The sequence below is a fragment of the Canis lupus genome, chromosome 7 (genome assembly GCF_048164855.1).
Source record: "Canis lupus baileyi chromosome 7, mCanLup2.hap1, whole genome shotgun sequence".
Classification (NCBI taxonomy): domain Eukaryota; kingdom Metazoa; phylum Chordata; class Mammalia; order Carnivora; family Canidae; genus Canis; species Canis lupus.
The window spans coordinates 28,384,416-28,409,466 of NC_132844.1; the positions used below are offsets into that span (position 1 = coordinate 28,384,416).

A 25,051-nucleotide genomic window follows, 5' to 3' on the forward strand; every position below is an offset into this window, starting at 1 on the left:
TTAGACTTTCACTTGTATAGACAATGTAATACAATTAGTGTTACAAACCCAGGAAAATTTAACCGGTATTTTCTTTCAGGATGGCAGCCAAATCACAAATCTACATTGTATTTTGATCATCACAAGTGCTACACCATATGGTCAAAATAAAACCCTGAGCAAGTTAACAGAGTTAAAAAAAAAAAGAAAGAAAGAAAAAAAAAAAGAATGACAAGCCAACAAAATATACAGGTAGTAAACTGACATATCAATCATTAAGGTAACCTGTTTTAAGGAAAAAGAAACTAAACTACTTCAATGAAAGTTTTGAAATTTTTTACGTTCTAATTTTCAATCAACCAGAGATCCCATAATTACCTCCACCACTTCACCCAAGTATCATAAAATAGTCATGATTAAGGAGGCCAGATGACTATTCTTTTTATTCTCCTTATTTTACCAAAAAAAAAAATTCATAGCTGAAAGGAATCTTAACAACATACATAAATTACCATCTGATCCCCTCATTTAAGACTGAAAACCAAAATGAAATCCATAGCTCTTCAGCAACAAAGACTGGACTTCTCTCAAATTCAGCATCGTATTTCTTACTATGGCATTGCTAGTGCTAATACTTCCCGGAAAGACAAAAGACCTAAAAATCATCTAAATTCTACCTCCAAATGAGCTTACAAACCTTACAAACTTTTTAAGGGATCACCGATTGTCCCTGCTTGATTGTTCACTTTCATCAGTGGGTTTCATTTATCTTTCCTACTGCAGCTATGATTGTTTTATCTTAGAACAAACAACAAATTCATAGATATAAGTAAATTAAATCTATTTTCAGTGCACCATATAGTTGGCAGTTTGAAGAATCTCATCTATCAAGTCAAACAATTTGTTTTTATTTAAGAGGATCACAGATTTTAAAATATTGCCCCAGGTAATTTGTTTCCAGAGGAAAATGTACATTTATCTTATATGACTTGCTTTCTGCCTGATGTGAACTGATTGAACCTGTCAGAACTTTCTGGATCCTACTAAATCAGTAATTTTTTTCCTGAGTCTATTTTTTAATACAAAAAGTACCAGCAGGAAGAAATCTTCTATTAAATGATCTAAATTAGGGACGCCTGGGTGGCTCAGAGGTTGAGTGCATCTGCCTTTGGCCCAGGGCATGATCCCGAAGTACTGGGATGGAGTCCCACATTGGGCTCCCTGCATGGAGCCTGCTTCTCCCTCTGCCTATGTCTCTGCCTCTCTCTGTCTTTCAGGAATAAACAAATAAAAGCTTTTTTAAAAATGATCTAAATTATATTTAAAAACTCTACTAGTCTTTTGCAACTCTTCTAAAAAACTGAGACACAGAAATGAGACTATTTTGTATTATTAAGTATATTTACATCTGAATCATCTTAGTCACATGAGACTGACAAGAAATCGGATATTCTGTCTAGATAATTCATTTCATTATTTAGTTGCTCCATGGCCAAGAGAACTTGTATTTTCTCACAATGTTGGTTAAACTGCATTACTCTACTAAGAGTCTGTTTTCTGGAGAGATCAGAGTCATTGTGAAAGCCAGCACTGCAATTTATAGACTGTACTCTATTCCTTTTTGGTAAGAGGGTGGGTGAGAATTTTTAATTGTGACCCTAATCCAGTTTACCTCTGTTGAGTGGAGCCACGGAGGACTCCTCTAGGATAAAGAAAGAAAAATTGTTTTACCAGTATACTCATTCTTTTAATAAATATTTATTGATCATCATCTTAATAGAGATTTTGATATAAAACCATTTTGGTAAAATGTTAGGAAAATATGGATATAAATTGTTTGCTTACTGAATTACTAAAATTATCCACAAATTTGGAAAGATCCATAATGAAAGTAGTAACATGGTTACCTTTGTGTGTGTATGGAAGGGGGAAACAAGTAGATGGGAGACAGGTATTAACAGGGGCAGAAATTAACATTTCTCATACTTGAGTCATGTGAATGCATTACTTATTCAAATAAATTAAATAAACAGAATTAAAAATAAAATGTTGATACATTCTTTTAAATACATATGATAAATGCTTTAAAAGAGATAAGCAGAAGGTAAGGTATAGAGAAGCATAGAGGAGGGTATCTCTACTTGGAAGGAATTTGAAAGGACTCTATTGAGGAAGTAATATTTTAGCTATGTATTGAAAATATGTAGGCATTTGTCACAAGGCTCTGAAGAAAAGTATTCTAGGAAGAGAAATGCTAAGCATTTATAATTGAATGTTTTACATGTAGCTACATACCTCATCTTCTTACTTCAAAAACCCTTTGGATTTTGGGTTGGATAGCTTTGGGCTAGATAAATTCTCTGTTGTAGGAATCTATCTTGTGTATTGGGCTGGATTTGGGGCTGATTAATTCTTTGTTGAGGGGGTCTACCCTGTGCACTGTTAAGGGTATGCAATGGCATCACTGCCCTCTCCTCTAACCCACTAGAATGCAAGTAGCACCTAGTTTAGTTGTGACAACCAAAATGTCTTGACGTTGCTCCCTTGAGCAAAATCAATCTGTTAAGAATCATTGATACACACACACACACACACACACACACACATATGTGCAAAAGTAGGTAACTTTAATGAGGTGATTCTCTGCCTTACAACATGAAGCATCCATGGTTCTTTAAATAGCAGGATTCTCCAATTGAGTAACTATATCCCTTAAGTAAATATACATATAAACCTCAGTATCTTCACTTTCATTCTTATTTAAACATTTTTTGTAATTTTTTCTTTGTTTCAAGTTTTTATTGAAATTCCAGTTAGTTAAAAAAAGGGGGGGGGGGAAATGGGAGGATGAAGGAGGGTGAAATTCTATTTAGTTAACATATAGTGTGTTCATCTTTTTTTTTTTTTTTAAGATTTTACTTATTTGAGAGAGAGAGACAGAGAGAAGAAGTAGGGCAGAGGGAGAAGCAGCATCTTAACTTTTCAAGTGAAGGTGTTAGAACACCTCTAAATCTCTTCCATCTCTAAGCAGTCTACACTGATCTATGGATCCAAGTGCTTTATAGTCAATAACTGCTTGAGTGAGTGGGTGTAAAAATGAAAAACATAAAGTATTAGAAACCATGATAAAGCAATGAGAAATTAAGAAGAAATATTTCTGACACTACCCTATGCCACTGGAAAATATGACCATTTTTAAAATATGACTTCCATTAAAATTTTTTTCCATTAAAATTTTTTAAAGTATACTTATGATCTAGAGCAGTGCTGCCCAAAAGAAATATAATGCAAGCCATAAGCATACTTTTAAATTTTCTATAACCACATTAACAAAATAAAATGGAACAGGTTAAATTAATTTTAATAATATATTTTTACTTAACATAATATATCTAGAACATTATCATTTCAACATGTAATCAATGTAAAATTTATGAGACATTTTACATTCTTTTTTTCAACTAAGTCTTAGAATGCAGTATTTTATACTTTTAACACATCTATATTTGGACAAGGCACATTCTAGCACTGGATAGCCATAGATGGTCTGTGCCTACAATAATGGCAACAGTGGATTAACATAGGGCAAAAAACAAGAACATTTTTTATCTTTGCCAGAGAATGAAGTGTTCCATCCACATAAATAAGTAATCAAGAACTGAAGCTTACCTTTACAAGCAAGTTTCTCCTTTTATTCATTATTGATACTTTTCTAAAGCACAATACGACCCATAATACTTTTTAAACAAAGGATTATTTTAAAAAATCACTGATTCTTTGCTTCATAAGGATCTACAAGTACTATGTTTTATATTCTGATGCAATTAGCTTCTCTGTTTTCTTCCTAGACATCCATGCATTTCACCACTGCTACACTACAAACCACCAGATAAACTAAAACCTATCCTTCCAGAACTGCCCAGCTGTAGATGCTCATAGAATGCCAATTCTGGATACCCCTGCTTTGGGGTCTGGCAGGCTACCTACCTAAAAGAGGGTACTAGGGATCTTATATTGAAGGAAGCCCATGCATAAAATTCCTCTTCAGCGTAGCCAGTCTCCCCATCTTCCTCCACAAATCCTCATATTGGCAATAGTCTCTCTCCACCTACTGTTCCCACTTCTCTGGTTTCACGGTCTATTCCTACTTCATCTGTTTTCATCCTCTGTTCCCAACTCATCTAGAAAGTTCTAAGTGTGGAGTGAACACATGCTCTGATTTGCCAGAGTCGCAGTTTATCCCCCATCATCCCAGCACAATTACTAACAGAGCCTCCCTGCATACTCAGAACTGCCTCAATCTGGACAACTACAACATTAACCCATTCTAGTAGTTTCTATTGATAAGGCCAGCTGAGTTCAATGATCAATCCGTGGCCAGAGATGAAAGGCACAAGTAGTACTTACGTTACAGTGGTATTTTGCCTTAATTATTGTGAATATTCCTTATTTCTGACACATCAGATCTTACTCTTTAGTTACTCTGCCCCTGTTTATATGCTCTACTCCTGCTGGTTAGCCTGCAGTTCAAACTGTATCTTGCTAGATCTTAAGTCTCTATGGTTAAAAAACAAACAACAACCAAAAAAACCCTGATCTCCTTACTTGCAATCAACACCTTGCCTACTAGTAAAATTCTTGTCTTTATTTCCTAATGCTTTGCAAGTTGTCTCATCACTACCTGCTGCTGGCTTTACCCTAGCAAGACACTGACACTCTTTATATATATAAACGCTTTATAATGAAACACAGATTCACAGCCCTAATCTCACAGGCCAAAGCAATAATAATGATAGTATTTTCTTTTTCACAGAAACAGAACGATCTTTCAGGTGAAACATGTTAGGGGTAAAAAGGCAAAAGGTTCAGGGCTCGTTTATACCTAGTAACTGTAGGGATATAAGAAGGAATAGGAAATGTAAGCAGTCTCAGGCCTGAAAGAGTGGAGGGGCAAAAGGTGCTCCCACAGAAGCAACCACTTCTACTATCTCTCTGCCATCTGTTGGCAACTTCTTAGTGCTAGATGGTCAGCAAACATAACTTCCCTGAGCCCTCCCAGTGATGTTAGGATGTTTCGTTCTTCAACCTTATTTTACTGCTGAGGAAAACTCAGATCTGTTAATTGATGCCAAAGAACATAACAGTTTATGAGTGGCAGAGATGTGATCTGAACCTATGTTGGCGTCTATGAAACTTGCACTCTTTCTGCAGATCCTCTGCTGCCTCAGTCATCAATAGCAGGGCTGGGAACAGGGTTAAAAAGGAAACTTAATAATTTACGAATATATAATATCTGACTCTGTATCTCATTCTGGGTGAGAAACATGTTTGCGCTCCCCTGAGCCAGGAGGAGGAGAAGGAGAAAGAATACTCATTATAGTTTATTTCTTTATGATTAGGATTTAATTAGAAAGCCTGTTTCCTCAATCCCTCAAACTCTCCTGATTTTGGTTTTGTAGTTGTTTTAGTTTTCTTCCTGGTCTCAACTACCTGTATTTCATCCTCACTGTAACTGAATGATTTTAGGTTGCCAGTTATTTTCTCTCAGCATTTCTAAGATACTGTTCTATGGTTTTCTGGCTTCTACTGTGGTTCAAGTAAATAAGCTGTAGCAGCTAATAAATTATATGAGTTAGCTGTCACTCCAGCAAGCACTGGTTTGTTGGTACATCTGTCTCTCTTGGCTGTTTCCGTATCTTCTCATTGTCTTTAGTGTTCTGCAGTTTTACTACAAAGAGTCTGTTGAAATCTAAGTTAAAAAAGGCACAGGAGTGTCACACATCACTGCCAGGTTAGCACCAGCACCACTCACCTTTCGGAATAGTAGGCTTAATGGCCATTCTGCCAACCAGGCATTCTTTCAGCATGGATTCATAATTGACCCAACGATGAACCTAGGATGGGATATAAATGACAAAAAAGAAACATGACTCACACTCCATGAGATGATCTCATTTTATTTGCAGCAAAACTAAACAATCTTACACTGCTCTGAAAAACTAAGAAGCAGATTCAATCAGCCAATAATGGAGTGACAGGGAGGCAGTATACATAGGGATTCTTTAGACAATGTTCTCTAAGTGTTGTCTATAGACCTCTGGAGGTTCCTAACACCCTTTCATATTTCCATGAGGTCTCCATTAGTTTCATAATAATATGAGATGCTTTTGCCGTTTCCACTGGTGTTGACACTTGCACTAATGTGGAAAAAGCAACAGTGGTTAAACTGCTTGCATGTTGGTATGAATCAAGGCAGCAGTTTCAATCTTTATATTCTTCACCATCACATATCCACAGGGGTGGGGTGGTGGGGTGGGGGACTGGCTTAAGAATATCCTTCCTGAAGGGGCGCCTGGGTGCTCAGTCAGTTGAGCATTTGACTCTTGATCTCAGCTCAGGTCTCGAGCTCGGGGTTGTGAGTTCAAGCCCCGCACTGGGCTCCACGCTGCATGTGGAGCCTATTAAAAAAAAAAAGAATAACTTTCATGAAGTAGAAGAAATTATCAAATTTTCTAAAATCTCAACGCTTGAGTATAGGTCTTGTTTACATTCTGTGTGACAAAATGAGACATTCTCAAAAACACTCCTGCTGCAAAGTAAGATGGTCACCTTAAGGAAACACACCTACACAATTACTTGATTTGCAAATTGAACTGAGCTTTTTTGTCTCAGAAGGCCATCTATGTGTAAACGAAAAAGACTGAAAAACAAACTGGTTATTCAGACTTGGATAACTGACAGACATTTGCTTGAAAATGAACAGACTGAGACTGTCACTTCAAGGAAAACAACTGACTGTATTTGTTGCCAAGCTCACCAGTGGGAATTAAATTTAAATATCCTCTGGAGGACGCTTTCTCAATATATATTAAAAACCTAAAAATACGCAGCTCTTTCACTAAGTAATTTGTGAATTCACCTAATATACACATATACACAAAAATGCAGGTACCAGGATATTCATCATAGGACTACTTATATTAGCAAAATACTGGAAATGACCTAGATGTCCAATTGTAGAAGACCAGTAAAGGAAAACTAATATACTATTCAACAAAATGATAGCTCATTAGTAAAATAACCAGGTCAAATAATACTGACATGAGAATCTTCATATATGCTCCTAAGTAAATAAATATATACTAAAGTAGCAAATCCATAATATATAATTATAAATGGGCACTCATTTGTTAATAAAAATTAAAATTCCTTTTACCAAATATTTATGGAACATCCAATGACATATAAAGCACTATCCCTGGGGCTATAGGAGTGGGTAGAATTTTAACAGATAAAGGAAGGAGAAAGATATTCAAGAAGGCAAAGGTAGGACATTTGTTAATCATGGAACTAGTGATTTGCTCAAAGCACTTCAGTTTGCTCAAAGCAAACTGCACATTGAGAATATTTGCCTTTAGACAGTCGTTTAAGGCCTCAAAGTCCACGCTAATGACTTTCAATTTATCCCACTGTTAATGATGCACATCTGAAGAGTTGTAGGACAAGGTGCTAAGATGACTGTCTTTTTTAAGCAATACTCATCTAGCTGTCATGTTATTTACATTGGTACTGAAGGCAAAGATATGAGGACAGTATTAAAATAGCAGGGTCAGAGAAGGTGATAATGACTTCATCTAAGGCAGCAGGAAGAAAGAAAAGGATGTAATGTTTAAAGACAGCATCACAGAATTTCATCAGTGACTGGTTATTGGTGCACAATGAGGAAGGCAAAGATTACTCAAGTGGCTTTGAGTTCCCATTACCAGAAACAGGAAACGGGAAATAAAAGGAAAGAAGATGAGTTGATATTATTTGAAAGCAAAATGAGTTGAAGTGCCAACGGGTAATCAAATTGCTCATTAGGCATTTGGAAATACAAAATAAGAGGTCAGAAGTGGAAGTAGAGACAGAAATTTGACAGTAAAAAGATTATTTAATATTCTTTGTACAACTCAAATACTAGCCCTGAATAAATTCTCAAATATTTAAAGATACAAGAAGCTTCACCACAGTTTCTAGAATATAAAGTTGTTTACTTCTGTGGTAAGTGAAAGTCTTAAACAAATATCACTGTTTCTGTTGAAGTCAAAGGAAATGCAGCAATCTGGTAATTAATGTACTGTTAAACTGCTGAAGAATTTAACAACATAGCAGTTCTTGTGATTTCTCCAAAACTTAAATAAGGTTTATTACTTAAATAAGGTCCCTGTACCTCACAACACTGAGGAATATAAAGACTAGATTTTACTGGATGAAACCTCTTTTTATGGAAGACTATACTCAGTATCAAGAGGTTACAGAACAGATATAAGAAGAAAGTATGTCAGATAATTTTTCATGCAAATGTTCCCAAACTTTTCTATTTAGCTTGCACTGCTGGACAATAACAAATACCAAATGACAACAGGAATTTGCCTTAAATCAGCAATAAGAACCTCCCAACGAAACTGCTATTATGACCAATGGCCAAACACAACTTTCCTCCAACCCAGAAAGAACATTAACAGCAAATGGGAATCTGCTATTTAAGCAGATGCACCTCAGTATCATTAAAATATAAAACAAACAGTATTTCTGGCAACCTGCTTAATAAGTAAATCCTAAAATGGATGAGAAGGTAGGAGGAACAGAAATCAAATTATATTTGATCAGAAGTCAACTCGGGGTGCCTGGGTGGCTCAGTCATTTTGAGCGTCCAACTCTTGGTTTCAGCTCAGGTCATGATCCCTGGGTAGTGAGATCAAGCCCCGTGTCAGGCTCCTTGTTCAGCAGGGAGTCAGCTTGAGAATACTCTCCCTCTGCCCCTCCACCTACTCATGTGCACTCTCTATCTCTCTCTCAAATAAATAATCTTTAAAAAAAGTCAACTCTAAAAATAACCCAATCTCACTCCAGTATCTCAAATGGTAAAACTCTAGTGCCATAACATGGATCGTCATCACTAAAATACAAAATAAAGCATATGTGAGACAAAGCCAAATTTCTATTCTTCTCAAGATTGTTGTTTCACAATAGTAGTAAACATACTCTATGTAACTTTTAAATAGCATAAGAGCTAATGTTTGGTTTTAGTAAATATATGGGGAAAGATGACTAATTTAAATATCTTTTGAAATATACATAAGCTCTGCTATCGCTCTAGGAAATAAAAATTTCTATTCATTAATCATCTAACTTTCTACATCATTTGCAGATTCAGCATAGCAAGACGGGCTGATTATTTAACACTCCCCAAAGGAGAAAAAACTAAGCGCAGAGAAGCTAAGTGTCTTGTTCTTTATTCTAATTGTTACTGCCTCCCATAAGTCAATCATCATAATTCTCAAAGATCAATCAAAAGTAAGTAAACAGATGCCAGCAGAGGAAACAGCAAGCACTTAAGAGTAGACGACCAGATACAGATTTGAAACCATCTCTAAATTATAACAAAATAATTAAAAGGCAAATTAAACAAACAGTTGTACTTATGAGCATCTTCCTACATTTCAAAATTCAAGCAACACATATGAAATTTGTGCAACTATTTTCTTTTTCTTCTACAACCATCATACTGCTAAATCTAAGAGAATTCTTCTACTGTAATACTATGATCACCTTCACCACCTTACCTGATCAAAGAGATCAGTACCGTCGGATCCTGCTGCTCTCATGAGTTCATCTTCTCCACCAGGATGATATTCCATATACGGGCTGACATTATAAACAAACCCTATATCAAAACAAGGGGAAATAATATCTTAAATGAACTTCTTAAGAGTTGTACAAACTATAAATATAAGTTTCAAAAAATCTTTTCACTTTTCAAATGTGTCCTACTTAACAAATCATTATTATTTCAAAGTATTTAGTACATACAGGGTATAAAACTTCACTATACTCTCAAGCTAACAAGTTAGCCTGCCAGTTTCATGGGTCCTGGGCAGAAAACATCAGACACAAAGGATAATTTAGTATTTACATCACTAGCAGTAGCAGTGGCTATAATATCAGCATTTGCTGGGTTCCCTGAAGACCTATGTGAAGAGGGCCAGACAGTACCTATGCCCTCAATGCACAGCATGAAGGGAGGGGAACTCTTAAGTTTAGGAAAGTTGAATCTTTTATAATGGGCAGTAAGGAGATGCACCCTTTGTTCTGGAGGGTGACATTACCTTTATTATACCAAACAGTAGGCAAGCCTGTCCATTACTCTAGAGGAAGTCAGGAGTTCTACTACCCAAGGTTGTTTACTATGCAAATATCCCTGAAAAGATTGTCCAGCACAAAGACAGCCAGTGTTTCTGCTTATAAGATGTGCAGATATCTGAAAAACCTATAGAGAATTGCCTCCTAAGACAAAGAAATAATGAAACACTCATTATTTCATCTCAGTGAACAATGGGCAAGCAGGGGTGACTGGGCCACTGAGGCATGCTCTGAGAAAGGAAGCATAATCCTTCTCTGCAGTTGTCCAAGGAACAAAGATTATGGTTTAGATCTTAATAATCCTTTTATCTTCCTCAAACATTTACTTTATCTGTTCATACATTTAAATGTATTTTTATTTTTTTTTTTAAAAAAGGGAACAACAAATGGAGGAAAATTTCTTAATGAACAGCCCTCCCAAGGAAATGAGTTGCTTTTTAATCCTTTACTTGAAAACTAGATGGTAGACAAATCCAGCCCTAAAGACACCTCAAGAGAACAAGGACAACTGGTTTTTCTTATATCCAGGACTATTCCCTCTTTATGTTATGACTCCCGTGAATTTAAATAACTTCAGGTAACTTAAAATATTCATTCTATATAATAATCTTTAGAAGAAAGAAGAGATTGGATTTCAGACCCAAAAAGGTACTGTCTTTTTTCCACAAGTTTAATTTTAGAGAATAACCAACCAGCTATATTTCTTTATAAAATGGCTTAAAAGCAATTTAGGCAACAGACAGAAGTAAATTCACAAAATCTCTCTTTCAGCAGTTCTCCAAATAAGTCTGAGAAAAAAAAATCCAAACAACTGGTGGAGTTCCCTCCTTTCTTCTTCCCTATCCACCTTCCCCACCAAATTTGGAAGGAAATTTTCCTATTGTTTAATGCTTAAAATCCACAGACCACAAATGCCAGAGGTAATGATTAGGATCAAAATTATTCTCAATGGGTGTGGGGTTTGTTTTTGTTTTTTGTTTTGTTTTGTTTGTTGTTTTAAGACAGAATGCCTTCCAAACAAAGGAATTCCAAACTTTCTCTGCAAGCAAACCTGGACTAGAGTTTCTCAAGAATATGAAACTTAAAATACACATAGAAGGTTCATGAACCTTCTATAATGGAATGTCATGTGTTTTAGCAACCAGTAGAAAGATAAACAGCTTTGCCAGCTATCCATAATCAGCATATAAAGCTTAAAACATCCCACAGGTGCTCTCCTTGACCTCACAACTCTTTTTTTTTTTAAAGATTTTATTTATTTATTCATAGAGACACAGAGAGAGAGAGATTGAGAGAGGCAGAGACACAGGCAGAGGGAGAAGCAGGCTCCATGCAGGGAGCCCGATGTGGGACGTGATCTCCAGTCCCCAGGATCACATCCCGGGCTGCAGGCGGTGCCAAACCGCTGCGCCCCCGGGGCTGCCCCCTCACAGCCCTTTTGATGGACCCTTATCCTCTCATATTCTCACTCCAGATTTGAACAGCTTCCATGCTCTTCAAATGGACAAAACTGGGAATACCAATAAAATCCCTCACTCTCAGGAACTGAGACTATTAATGTTTCAGTCCAAGAAATGTTAGATCCAACCACACTTGGCAGTGTTAGTAATTTTTTAATTATGAGATGTAAATCCAGCTCCCAAAATGCAACTGCTGTTTTTCTTTTTCTTCCTCTATCTTATCGCCTTTCTTTTTCCTTTTCGAAGGCATTTCCTAACAACTAAAACTTAACTGTAGCAAAAGAACATAAATGCAAAGAACCTAACTTTATGCTTTTCTTTCATGCTTGATTGTATTCTATTTGTACTATACCCAGGTTTTAGACAGCAGTCTCTCATGTCTAAGCCTCTAGCTTCCTATGGATTCTTACCACCTGGTTTTTAGAAACTAATTTTGCAACTTTCTAAATTTTGCAATGACACAATTAACTTCTTCCCACAGTTCTAGATGCTCTGCTCCAGTATGGCAGATCTATACAACTGACTGCCTGTTAAATATAAATAGATAGTATTTAGGAATCCACAGGCATAATCTCAATTTAATTCTAGGTTATTAATAAATTCTGCAAAATCTAAATCCTAACAATAACATTAAGAACAAAAATGGGCAGGAAGAGATTCATAAAACACCAATCCTGAATGTAGCAGAGGATTTTGGTGACAGCCCAACTGGTGCTTTTAGGTTATTTATATGGGTCACCTTCAGTTACACAGAGGGCTTTAGGGAGAATATCTACTGATCTATCAATCTATCCATCCACCCATCCACCCATCCATTCATCCATCCCCTCCTTTATACTGATATTTTTTGTTTTGTATTTTGTTTTATAAACTGTAACCCAGAGTAGATTGAAGGATTGACTGAGTACTGTTAAGAGCAAGTTAATTTCACAATAGACATACCAATCATAGTGTGGTACACCCTAAACTTACAAAGTGTTATATGTCCATTATATCTCAATGTAACTGAAAAAACTGATAAAAAAAGAACTTACTAAAATTAAGACACAACAGTTTTATTAGGAACACATACTCTAATGTTTAAATACATCACTTTTCAAATGCTCTAGCAACATTCAGAGGTGGGTTTTTTAGCTAAATTGTCCTAGCTGAGCTGCAGTGAAATTGAGAGCACACTTTCAGAACAACAGCCACACTGAGTTCTTTAGGCAATGTACTGGTAGTACCTGTTCTAATATTTTCATACTAAATTATCTCTCATGTGTTATATGTCTGGAACTCCAAGCTCTCAAATATGTTCTTAGAATAAAAATTACTCCCTTTAAAATGACCACTTAGTGCTTTGTATCATCAGAAATTACTGCCAATTCAATCACAGAAAGAGTCTTAAGACTTGGAGAACTCTAAAGGTAATGTTTAGTCTGATTTCCAATCCAATACAGGACTTACCTCTATAAGATCTACAAACAGATGATCATCTAGCATCTGCTTGAATAGTGCCAGTGTCTAGGAACTCACTGCTTATTTAAAGGCTTCGTTCAAGGATCATTATCATTTTTCTACCTAAAAACTAATGTTGCCATTTTACACAGAAAGAACTCTTCTCTATCTTGGTAAGTGCTGCCCCTAGTTTTTCACATATACGTTTTATATTTGTTGTAATTTAAACCCTAGCTACTACTGCTAAAGACTAAGGCATCTTATAACAAAATATTTAAGTTTGTTTGTAGAAACTTGAAAAACCCACAACAAAATGTGTAAAAGAAAAGAAAATATACCACTTGCCTAACCCAACTAACAAAGTTACTGTGATTGAGCAGTAAATGTCATCCTGAACTTCCTAGCAGCCATGGCTAAAAAAGAGACACTAATAACACTAGCTGCATTATCTGATTTTAAAAAGTATTAAAAAGAAACAAAGAGGACTCCTCAGTTCTTTAAAAAGGGGAAACCCCCTCTAAGCTTTTGATGTTGATATGATGAGTCCCTGTACAGGTCACTGACCATGTGACAGGTACTATGACTTACCAATATGCAGAAACATTCTTCAGGTAGTATTCCTAAGTTACCGCTAATGTACTTTCTGTCTCTTGAGACTTGCAAATTTGGGGCATTTCATATAAATGGAACATATAACACATGGTATTTTGTTTACCTTCTTTCACTTAGTATAATGTTTTCAAGGTTCATCCATGTTGCAGTATGTATCAATACTTCATTCCTTTATATGGCTGAATAATATTCCATATATGGACAGAGCATACTCTGTTTACCTGTTCATCAGTTCATTGACATTTAGCTTGTTTTCACTTTTGGGTTATTATGAATAATGCTGCCATGAACATTCATGTACCCATTTTTATGTAGACATATATTTTTATTTCTTTTTGAGTATATACATAGGCGTAAATCTGCTGGGTCATAATACAATTTATGTTTAACCTCTTGAGGAATTGCCAGAATGTTTTCTATTCTCAACAGCAATGTGTAAAGCTTCCAACTTCAGAGCACTCTTTTTAAGCCACCACTTCAACTTCCCATAGACAGAAAAAGCCTTTTGCCACCTACAGACCCCAAATCACTTATCTCAGATAACTGAACTCACAACTGGATTGCAGCAAGCTCCAACTCATTCTCAACCCCAGCTCTACATCAGACACACAAAGTTAGACTCAAGTAACATTTACACTTACTAATCTATCTCCCAGATAAGGTTCCTACAATTTTTCAGGTTAGGTAACCACAAGAGAACCATAATAATCCACTGATAAGGAGTGAACTACATCCTCATGGTTCAGGCCACACACCCACTGATAATTCCTCATTTTCTTTGCTCTATCTTATGTCAGAGAGTCTCAAAGCATGATCCAGGGCTTCCTAAGGGAGCTCAAAAGTCTTTTGGTGAGTGGCCCAAGGCCAAAACATTTTTGTAGTAATACTAAGATGTTATCCACCTTTTAAAAAATCTTTCACATGTGGTAAGATTAAATGCAGAAAGTGATAGAAAAATACAATTGTCACCTTAGCCACACTTTAAAGAGATTAGCGAAAATGTAAGATGATGCCACTTCTCTATATTTTGTTTTGGAAAAACAAAACTCTCTTGGAAAAGAGAGTTATTTTTCATAAAAATATCTATTATTTGTGATAACATACAATACATATAGTGAGTTTATTGTTTTTATTTTAAAGTGAATTTTTAAATGTTCTTTAAATATCTTTTTTTTTTAAGGTGGTTTAATTGGGGCGCCTGAGTGGCTTGGCTGGTTGACTGTCAGACTCTTGGTTTTGGCTCAGGTCATGATGGTAGGGTAGTGAGATCAAACCCCATGTCAGGCTCCGTGTTCAGTGTGGAGTCTGCTTAAGATCCTCTCCCTCTCCCCACTCACATTCTCTCTGTTTTTTTTTCTCTCTCTCTCTCTCTCAAATAAATAACCAAATAATTAAAATCTTGGGAAGAAAGAGCTGCCTCTTAAAATTTCATAATTTTCATTTCTGAAAGGTGAAAGCATCAATAGATATAACCATAAACAAAAACTCGTTAGAGGTCTTCAATAGTTTTTTTAAAAAGAGTAAAGAGATCTTAAAGCCAAAAACGTTTGAGAACTATTGCTATAAGTGAAAGTGGCATTTTTGTAATCAGATTTAAAAATAATTTTTGTTTAAAATTCAAACATAGATTTAACTCTAAAGTCCCACATTATATTCATTCAACAAAATTTTTTTTTCAAAAATTCATTTAATGCTTATCATGTACATGTCAAGTATTATACGACTACATTGCAGTATTACTATTTATTTCACTATTTGCCACTGTTCATTTTGTTTTAAAATAAATGAAGGAAAAGTAAAATAATTCACATAATAAATTAATTCCACATAATAAAATCATAGTATATTTCCCTGTATTCAAATACACAGATCCATTTTTGCAAGTACCATGACCAGTTTGCCATCTTGTGTTCAGTAAAGAAATAGCACATTATTTTAAGTCATTTATCTAGATCTATCAACTGCTAAGAGAGGGTATTAAAATATGCAACAATGACTTTGAATTTTTATTCTACATTCAATGCTATCAATGTTTGTTTCATGTATTTTGAAGCTTCGTTAAAGCATAAAGTCTTCATAATGAACTGACTTTTAACATGATGAAATGTCTTTACCTCTAGTAAGATTTATTTTTGTTTGGGTAGTATCTTTTATCTAATATTAATATAGTCCAACCTTATTATACTTACTGTCTAGATAATATACAGTTTCCTACACATATACTTTCAACCTATCTGTGTCTTTATATTTAAAGTACATTCTTTTACAGAGCACCTAAATAGACATTTCTACATTCTTCTTCATCCTTATCCTCAAATTTTCTTTTTCTTTTTATAAGTTTTATATCTTATAAGTTTTCTATCTATTCCTCTTTCCCTACTTCCTTTGAGGTTAACGAAGTATTTTTTATTTTTTTTTTATTTTTTTCGAAGTATTTTTTAGAATTTCATTATATCTATTGACTTTTTAGCTATTCCTCTTTGTATTATTTTTAAAGTGACTATTCTAGGAATACAATATATATCCTTAACTTTAACCAGTTTACTTAATATTGTACCCAACTAGATGTTAAATCGTAGAATACCTTAGGAGTTTGAGATTAAAAGCATTCTTTTGTCTCTTATGCTCCTAAAAAGTTTCTAAAATGACTGTAAAGGATAAATAACATTTTTAGTATATGTGCTGCCAAGTGAGCACATGTAAAGGATAAATAACACATAAAACCAAAAAGACACAGAAATCAGAGGAGATGACAGTAATAAAGTTTTGGAAGCCTGAAAGCCAAATGGATGACTGATAACATACTCAGCAGAATGAAAAAGGTGAAAATAAACCCTGTGTAAGTTGAGGAATCTATAAAAAGCCAATGTGTGCAACAGAACCCCCCACCTCCCAGAAAAAGTATAAGAGTCAGAGATTCCAGGTAGTTCTGAAGTTAGGGGGCAGGAAGGTCTCAAATTCAATGTAAGAAGAAATAGGAGCCTTAAATCCCCTCCTCTCTTCTTTCACAACCAAGCAACCCGCCCCTTCCCAACTCTGCAACACGTGTAGGGTTTTTCTCTACAGAGGATAAACCAGAGAAACCTTATATGGAAGGAAACACACTTGGGAGTGGTGGAGAGGTCTAAACTAAAAACCTAAAGTAGGAATTAACATATCAAAACATTAACATCCAGGGGACCTGGGTGACTCAGTGGTTGAGTGTCTGCTTTTGGCTCAGGTCTTGATCCTGGGGGTCCTGGGATAAAGTCCCACAACAGGCTCCCCATAGGGAGCCTGCTTCTCCCTTGGCCTATGTCTCTGACTCTCTGTCTCTCATGAAAAGATAAATAAAATCTAAAAAAAAAAAAAAAAAAATTAAGATCCACCTCCTACCTACCACCATCCCAGCAGCTCCCATTTCCCAAATAACCTTCAGAACACTTATTTGCAGACGATGGGGGGATTCCAGCCCAAAGACTTATATACAGTCGGTTGAGGACACCTGCCAGTGCAGCCAACCAATGCAAAAAAAGAGTTCTGCCCACATGCATGGAGCTTCCATTTAGCTTTCTGGTCTATCACTCTCAAAATAAAAGGACAGACATTTGAAGAAAGGCTCTAAAATTAAGATTAGTATCTAAGCAACTTAAATTGTCAACCTCTGGTGCACAATTTTAAGAAGAAAAAGATGAAAAATGAGGCCAGTACTACATCACATAAACTAGAAAAGAGCCAGGTAAAAACTGTCCTGAATACAATTTAGAGCTTCTAACTCCACCAAACAATTTCTTCAATCATGCTGAGTCTAATTTACAAAAGAGCTAAGACAAACTGATCTGAATGGCTCAGTGTGCGTGGGAAAATTTAAATAGAATGTAATAAAGGTCTCTATGCACTTCAGAACATCAACAGGCATAATTATCAAAGATAATCCTATGGACATTAGTATTAGGAAAAACAGCCCTGACATTTAACTAGGAAATTGATTCAAAAGGAAATGGATTAGTAAAAGCATTAAAATTTTATCAACAGTCTCAGGAATCATTACTCTAAATGTTTTGAAAAAAATTCACAAACCTCTCTTAGGGAGAACAATGACCAAACATCATTAGCAATAGCCACAGTTACTATATACTTAAAGTGGATTTACAATTTGTCAATATTAAGCAAGACACCCTCTCTCTAAAAGATTAGTTTTCCATGGGATTATTTCCCTCTGTCTGCCTATGCCTTAGGTCTACCAGTGACCAGCATTTGACTGCCTTGCTATTAATTACTTGGGAGAAAAAAAAGTAAATATGTCTTTGTGCTTTGGATTATTTTCTTATTTTCCAAAACAAGTCAGCTACAAAGCTAAGCTATCATTAGTTAAGCGATACTAATGAACTTCAAAAGTAAAAAGTCGTATAAAAAATTTATTCCTACCCTTAACAAAAAGAAAAAGCCAGGGCCACCTGGGTGGCTCAGTCAGTTAAGCATCTGACTTCAGCTCAGGTCATGATCTCAGGGTCTTAGAATCGAGCCCAGTATTGGACCCTGCCTCAAGGCTCTGTAAACTCTGAAGTCAGTGGGAAGTCTGCTAGTCCCTTTCCCTCTGCCTGTCCTCCCACTTGTGCTCTCTCTGTTTCCCTCTCTCAAATAAATAAACGAAATCTTTAAAAAATAAAAAGAAATTAAAATGAAAAAAGAAAAAGCCAGACAATCCATAAAAACCACCAGTTTTTGAGCCCATCAGGGACTTGAAGTCATAAGGCAATCAATAATCTAAAATCCAGAATGAGAAGATCCTCTGAGGAGATGGGATACATGAATTGTTTCATCTTTGATAGAACATGGAAAAGAGACATTTACAAAACACCTGAAATTTTAACAAACTCTTAAGGGCCAAATGTGTACTCACGTCAATTTAGAACCCCGGAAGCCTTAGACACAGGATTCTGTACCCTCCCACAATTTTCTTTTTTACAGTTTTCTACCTCATGAGATGCTCATGAGAAGTACTATGAGCAGGGCAGAGCTGAGAAAGTAAAATTGCTGGTATTGGTGTGTAATGCCTGCTCCAAGATTTGAGGGTAGAGCAGGAGTACCAAGAAGTCTATGTATACTTTTGGACTACCCAAATATAAGGTGATTATCAGCTCCCAGTGGGGCAGAAGCAAGAAGTTCACCCATGCTTCAGACTGAACCCTCACCTGCAGCAAATGTTGTCCATTTGCTGGGAAGGTACAGTCAAGCCTCTCATCCTTGAGCCCCTGCACCGATACCAGGAAAATGTTAGCAGGGAAGGAAATACTCATCTTCCTTTCCTCTGGTCTGACACTAGGCAAATGCAAGATAAACACTGGGGGAGGGACAGAAAGCACATTCATGCCCAGACTCTGTGCTGATACAAAATAGATGTCTTCTAGCACTGGAAGGGAAGCAGGAAAATTGCTCAGGCTGTCCCTGTCTTCCTCCTCCCCTGCCAATACAAGGCAAAGCTCAGCTGGCAGGAGGGGAGGGGATGGGGAGAGGCAAAAACCAAGAAACCTGCCTACATTCTAGATCTTGCATGGAGTAGGTAGGAGGCAAAAGATAACCTCCACTGGGGAAGTGATACAAGCAGGGAAAAGGTTCAGCCCCTGGGGCTCAAGTGCACAGGACTTGCCTAAGACTGAGGCTCAAACAGGAAAAGGGTTGCAAAACCCTTCTGCCTTGACAAGTCTTGCACCAGGTAACACGCAAGAGCAGTCCACCATGGGGAGAGGGGAAGAGCACAGAAGGAAATCCTGCACAGATACCTAGGCAAGCTGTCAGCTCAGAATAGAATAGAAACAAGGAGAAAATCCTCCAACACTGCAGGCTTCGCTCTAAAACCAAGTGAGCAGCAACCCACTGCTGGAAGAATTTGAAGTCTGTGGTATACTGATAATAACAATAGCAACAATAAACCTCAAAACCAGCTCAACTACTACCCAGACTGACTCAATCAGACTGTCTGCCAAAAAAAGTGTACTCATTTCTAAGCATAAATATCTTAGGTTCTACTGTTCACCTTATGCAATGTGTAACATTTGATGAAACATTACAAGTCACACTGAGAAAAAAAAGACAAAAGAACCTGCTGTCAAGAGAGAAAAACAGTAACACAACCAGACTTAAGATGATGCATATACTAGGACTATTACACAGGGACATAAAAATTACTATAATTAATATCTTTTTAAAAATCTAGTAGAAAATGTGGATGATATTTAACAGAAAGGAAATTTCATTAGAGACAGAAACCATAAAAAGAAGCTTAATGGAAATACTACTACATTTTAAAATGGGACTCAAAAATGAATAATGGACCATGAATCTATATATAAAAGTTATCCAGAAATAATAGTTTCAAACTGATTAAGGAACTCCAGAGGCCAATAATCTGGAAACATCAAATATCATGTTTCTGAACTGGTTACTATTTTGTGAAATAATTAAAACCATACTGTGGTTTAAAACTCCTACAACTATAATAAATAAATAAAAATAAAAGATAAAAGATAAAAAAATAAAGCTCCTACAACTATTGGGACACCTGGGTGGCTCAGTGGTTGAGTGTCTACGCCTTCAGCTCAGGGCATGATCCCAGGGTCCTGGGATGGAGTCCCACATCGGGCTCCCCACAAGGAGCCCTTCTTCTCCCACTGTCTATGTCTCTGCCTCTCTCTCCATGTCTCTCATGAATAAATAAATAAAATCTTAAAAAAAAAAACCCAACCTCTACACCTATCAAAATATATATACAATTCAAGGTACATTTACTATAAACACTAATCAGGAACCATGCCCTGTGCTAGAAGCTAGGGGTAGGGAGAGAAACAGTATACTAATATTCCCGAATTAAATTTAAATAGGAAGAATACTAAAAATAGTCAAAAAATGTTACAAATGTTCTAACAGAAGTCCAAGACCAAGGGCTAAGGAAGCAAGCCCAGCGAAAGAAACACAGTCTGAGAGGGCCAAAGTCACATGTTGATGAAAGGAAGAAACTGTTGGCAGAAAGAAAGGACAGAATTGAAGGGTATTAAGCAGTGCTGGACAGGCTACTGTCCACGGTCATGAGGCTGGAGAGGACTGATGAGAACACACAGAGACGACTATAGGGAAGAAAATGTCTTACAGACAGTGGTATCTTTGAAAAGAATGTGTCTTTCCAATACCAAACAAGAGAAGAAAGAAGAAGACACATATCACTAACTTCAAGCACCTTCTATTCAGGTAAACACCGACATGTGTGCACATGACCTCTGTCTCTCACACCGCCACACCCCCCAAACTTTGCACATGCTTCTTCTGGAGCCTGGAGTGCAGTTCCCATTCTTCTTCGTCTAGTTAACTCTCCTTTAGGTTTCAGATCTCAGGTCAATCTTCTGCAGGCAACTCAGCACAGCGTACCTCTCCTTCACAATATTATTTATCAGACTTGATTAATGCTTTTGTGTTCTCCACCGGATTGTAAATTCCCTAAGATCAAAAGTCATCTCTGTTTTATATTTCCAGGTTATCCCTAGAACCTGGTAGAGTGCAGGACAAGAAATATTGATTAAATGAATAAACCAGGATAGAGGAGTTCAAGCCTATCTTCTCTATTTCTTATGAATGACAACTACACACAGGTACCAAAAAAAGCAAAAGCTATGTTTCATTAAATTACCAGAGATAAAAACTGTCTCAGGGATATCCTATATGATTGTTAATTAACACAAAAAGGAAAGGAACTACAAATAATAGGCACCCCATGGTAATTCCTTAATGAATTAATTTATATATGGCACTCAAAGTGAATTACACACAAATGCTAAACTGGGATTCAATCTAGAGTTGAATATAATAAAACAGGAGGCAGTATACTGTAATAGTTTAAGCATAAAAGCTTAGAATCAGGTAGTTCAGATATTCACCAAAAATATAACAAGATAACTCCAAATTATCTCCATAAATACATTGATGCCAACGCTGCAGGAAAATGAGTCTTAAATTAGCGACCTTCCTAACTATGATAGTAGAAATTAATGAGATAGAAAATGGACAAGCAGGAAAGAAAATAAAAGTGAAAAAATTAGTAAAGTTAATAAAATTCTAGTAAGACTGATCAAGAAAAAAGAGAGAAGCCAAAAATTAGCAATATCTGGACTACAATGGGTACCTCACTATAGAACCTAAAGACATTCCTAAGGGAATGTTGTAAACTACGTTATGTCAATATGGTCAATAACTGAGATTAAAGTTAACAAATTCACTGAACAAACATAATTTAGAAAAGTTGACATAAAAACAAAAGAGAATTTGAATAGCCCTCCATTGTTTTGAAAAATTGAATTTATAATTTAAAAAATTCCCAAAGAAAATTTCAAAATGTTGGCTGAAGTTTATAAACCACTGGGTCAACCAAACAAAACCCCTGTGGGTTACAGATGACGCCCCGAGGCCACCAGGTTTTTTTGCTCTATTGAATTTTTAGTGAATGAAAGGAAGGTACAGACCGAAGAAAACTTAAAAACAAAAACAAGGAGAAGACTGACCATTCAGGAGATAAAGACAGAGTAAAAGTAAAAGAAAAGCAAATCATCTTGGATGTCAGAAGGATAGAACAGATAAAATCAACAAGGATGAGATTATCTGTATTTAATAGTAAGAAAAAGGCAATAGGAAAACCTATGGATCAAATTAGAAAATAAGGGGAAATGTAGCTGTAAAAAAAAATGTTGATTTGTATTTCCTAAACAAGCAAGTGATAGCAGAAGAGAGGTGCTCAGAAATCCACAGTCAAGAATTAATGAGGACAGGAGCACCTAGGTGGCTCAGTGGTTGAGTGTCTGCCTTCAGCTCAGGTCATGATCCCGGCGTCCTGGGGTTGAGTCCTGCATCAGGCTCCCCACAAGGAGCCTGCCTCTCTCTCATCTCTGTGCCTCTCATGAATAAATAAATAAAATCTTTGGGGGAAAAAGAAAGAATTAATGAGGACAGTAGACCATGTACAGGAGAGCTGAGCTACCTATAACAACAGTATATCATTGTTCAGATACACTCTGCATAACTGTGATAATACATTCCATTATAAATTAAAAAGTTAGCTCCCAATTTGAAAAGCTGTTCTTAGAGGAAAAAAGTTTCTCTGCTAGAGGCAAATAGTACTGAAGTTTCTCAAAATAAAAGTGAGGCAAGGAGGTAAGGAAACCTAAAACAAAGAGCCTCTTGGAAAAATCAGCTCTGTTCTTGGTGGATTTGAATCTAACCCAAAAAGTATATACAACTCACTTTATTTCTCGAGTATAAATAAAAAACAGCCTAGTCAATTCTCCATTTTCTCAGCAGTCATGTTCTACAAAGTCACTGTGAACACCAAATTAGCAGATACTGAACCATTGCTCCTAGGGGAAAGGGTAGCATGTGGTTTCTGCAAGCCTCTGATTACATTTTTGTCAAACCGCACATAACCACGGTGCTTAAGGTGTGTTTCTGTTTAAAGACACCATATTCAATAGGTAGTGCTGCTTCATGAGTATTTAATTCACAGCCAACAGCACTGCACTGATGCCAGAACAAAGTTTATCTAACATAAATATTTTCTCTGTAGCCACATCACAGCCTTCAGCACTGTCCTTGAGGGCCACTTTAAACCAAAATCACCAACAAAAAGCACAAGATAAGAAAAACTTGGCACTAAATAGACCTCAAAGAAGACACATCTTTACAGTATGAGAGCAGAAAGACGAAGGCAGAGCATCGCTTTGTTCAACCTCATGTAGGAATGTGTGCTTGGGCCAAACAAATTTTTCTCTGCCCTATGCATGTCTGTAAATAACTATGAAAGCACTGTATTGATTTTTGGGGTTACAAAGCAATTTTAGTGAGTAGGCAAATTTGTAAATTTGGAATTCATGAATAATGAGGATTGACTGTATACACAAAAATTTATAGTACCATCCTACAAAGTAAATTTTAAAAAGGTTTACTGTAAATGTATCTAGAAATCTAGGAATTTGGATTAGAAATATAATAGGACTAAATGCTACTTCTCGGAATCAATTTGCCAAGATTTTCTTTTCTTTCTTCCTTTCTTTCTCTTTTTTTTCTTCCTTTTTTTTTTTTTTTTTTTTTTTTTTTGAGAGGGAGAGAGAGGAGAGAGAGCACATGCAATGAGGAGAAAGGGTAGCAGAGAAAATCCCCCAGCAGGCTCCATACCCAGCATGAAGCTGAGGCAGGGCTTGATCCTAGGACCCTGAGATTATGACCTGAGCCAAAATCCAGAGCCAATACTCAACCGACTGAGCCACCCAGGCGCACCAAACTATTCTAAACAGTAATGAAACATGAAAAATAAGGTCCCATTTGAAGTCACTTTTACAGTGATCTTAAGCAGGCCTCTTCAATTTACTAGTACATCAGCATTAGGAGAAATCAAAGCATGTTTATTTCTAAGTTATAAATGAAATCCATTAAATCCCTTATGAGCAACTTAATCTGCTAAATTATTTTTAAGATTTTATTTATTTACTTATTTGAGAGGGAAAAGAGAAAGGGTGCACACATGTGCATGTACAAGTGGAGGGAGAGGGAGAAAGAGAATCTCCAGCACACTCCCTGCTGAGCACAGAGCCAAACTTGGCACTCAACCTCATGACCCTGCAATCATGATCTGAGCCAAAACCAAGAGTCAGAGGCTTATCCAACTGAGCTACCCAGGTATCCCAAATTTGATCAATTTTTAACAGAGCAGCCAATCTACTGATAGTAATCAACTTTTTCTAAATACCATTCATTCAAATAACTGTTAGTATCAGACTAACATTCCCGTCTGAGATCAAAGGCTGTATATCTTGATGCCAAAAAATGATTTTCCAATTTAATATATCATTACCCATACGGACTACATCCTACAATAAATACAGGGGAGAAACAATGTCTGATTTAGGCTCTACAGAGCTCTCACAGATGAGTGATTTAGATGTTTGCTCAAAGTTTCGCATGTTTGTAAATCATCTTTAGTTTTCAAGAAAGAACAGCAATAACGGAGAAAACTATAAAATTCTACATCAATGGTAAATTCAACAAGATTTTTGAAAAGGCATTATCTCTCCTATCCATTCCCTCAACATTCCAATTACCTCCTACTGCATTACAGTAATTAAATACTTAACAGAAAATGGTGATTATTAAGTGAACAAATTGGAACCTCCATATACTGCCTTACAGATCATTCTAAGCCAGTGCTCACAATTTAGTTTATGTCTTACAGTCTGCTGCCAGCCAATTGTTCTTTCCACACCATCATTTTCAGGAATGTGACTAGACTCAACATACTTGAACATGTGGATAAACACTAATATATATTCAAAAAAAGAAAATAAAAAGCAAATAATGTCTAT

At 36.2% G+C, this 25,051-nt stretch overlaps 1 protein-coding gene across 2 annotated transcripts in view; it reads right to left on the reverse strand.

The window, feature by feature from the left end:
* The window catches only part of CYB5R4 (cytochrome b5 reductase 4), a 76,929-nt gene that overhangs the window by 44,140 nt on the left and 7,738 nt on the right, over positions 1 to 25,051 (reverse strand). For both annotated transcript variants that reach the window (XM_072832199.1, XM_072832200.1), the window contains exons 3-4: positions 9,588 to 9,688; positions 5,792 to 5,873 (exon numbers count right to left, since the gene is read on the reverse strand). In XM_072832199.1, the coding sequence (XP_072688300.1) occupies positions 5,792 to 5,873; positions 9,588 to 9,688 (183 nt within the window). The remainder of the gene's footprint in view (positions 1 to 5,791; positions 5,874 to 9,587; positions 9,689 to 25,051) is intronic.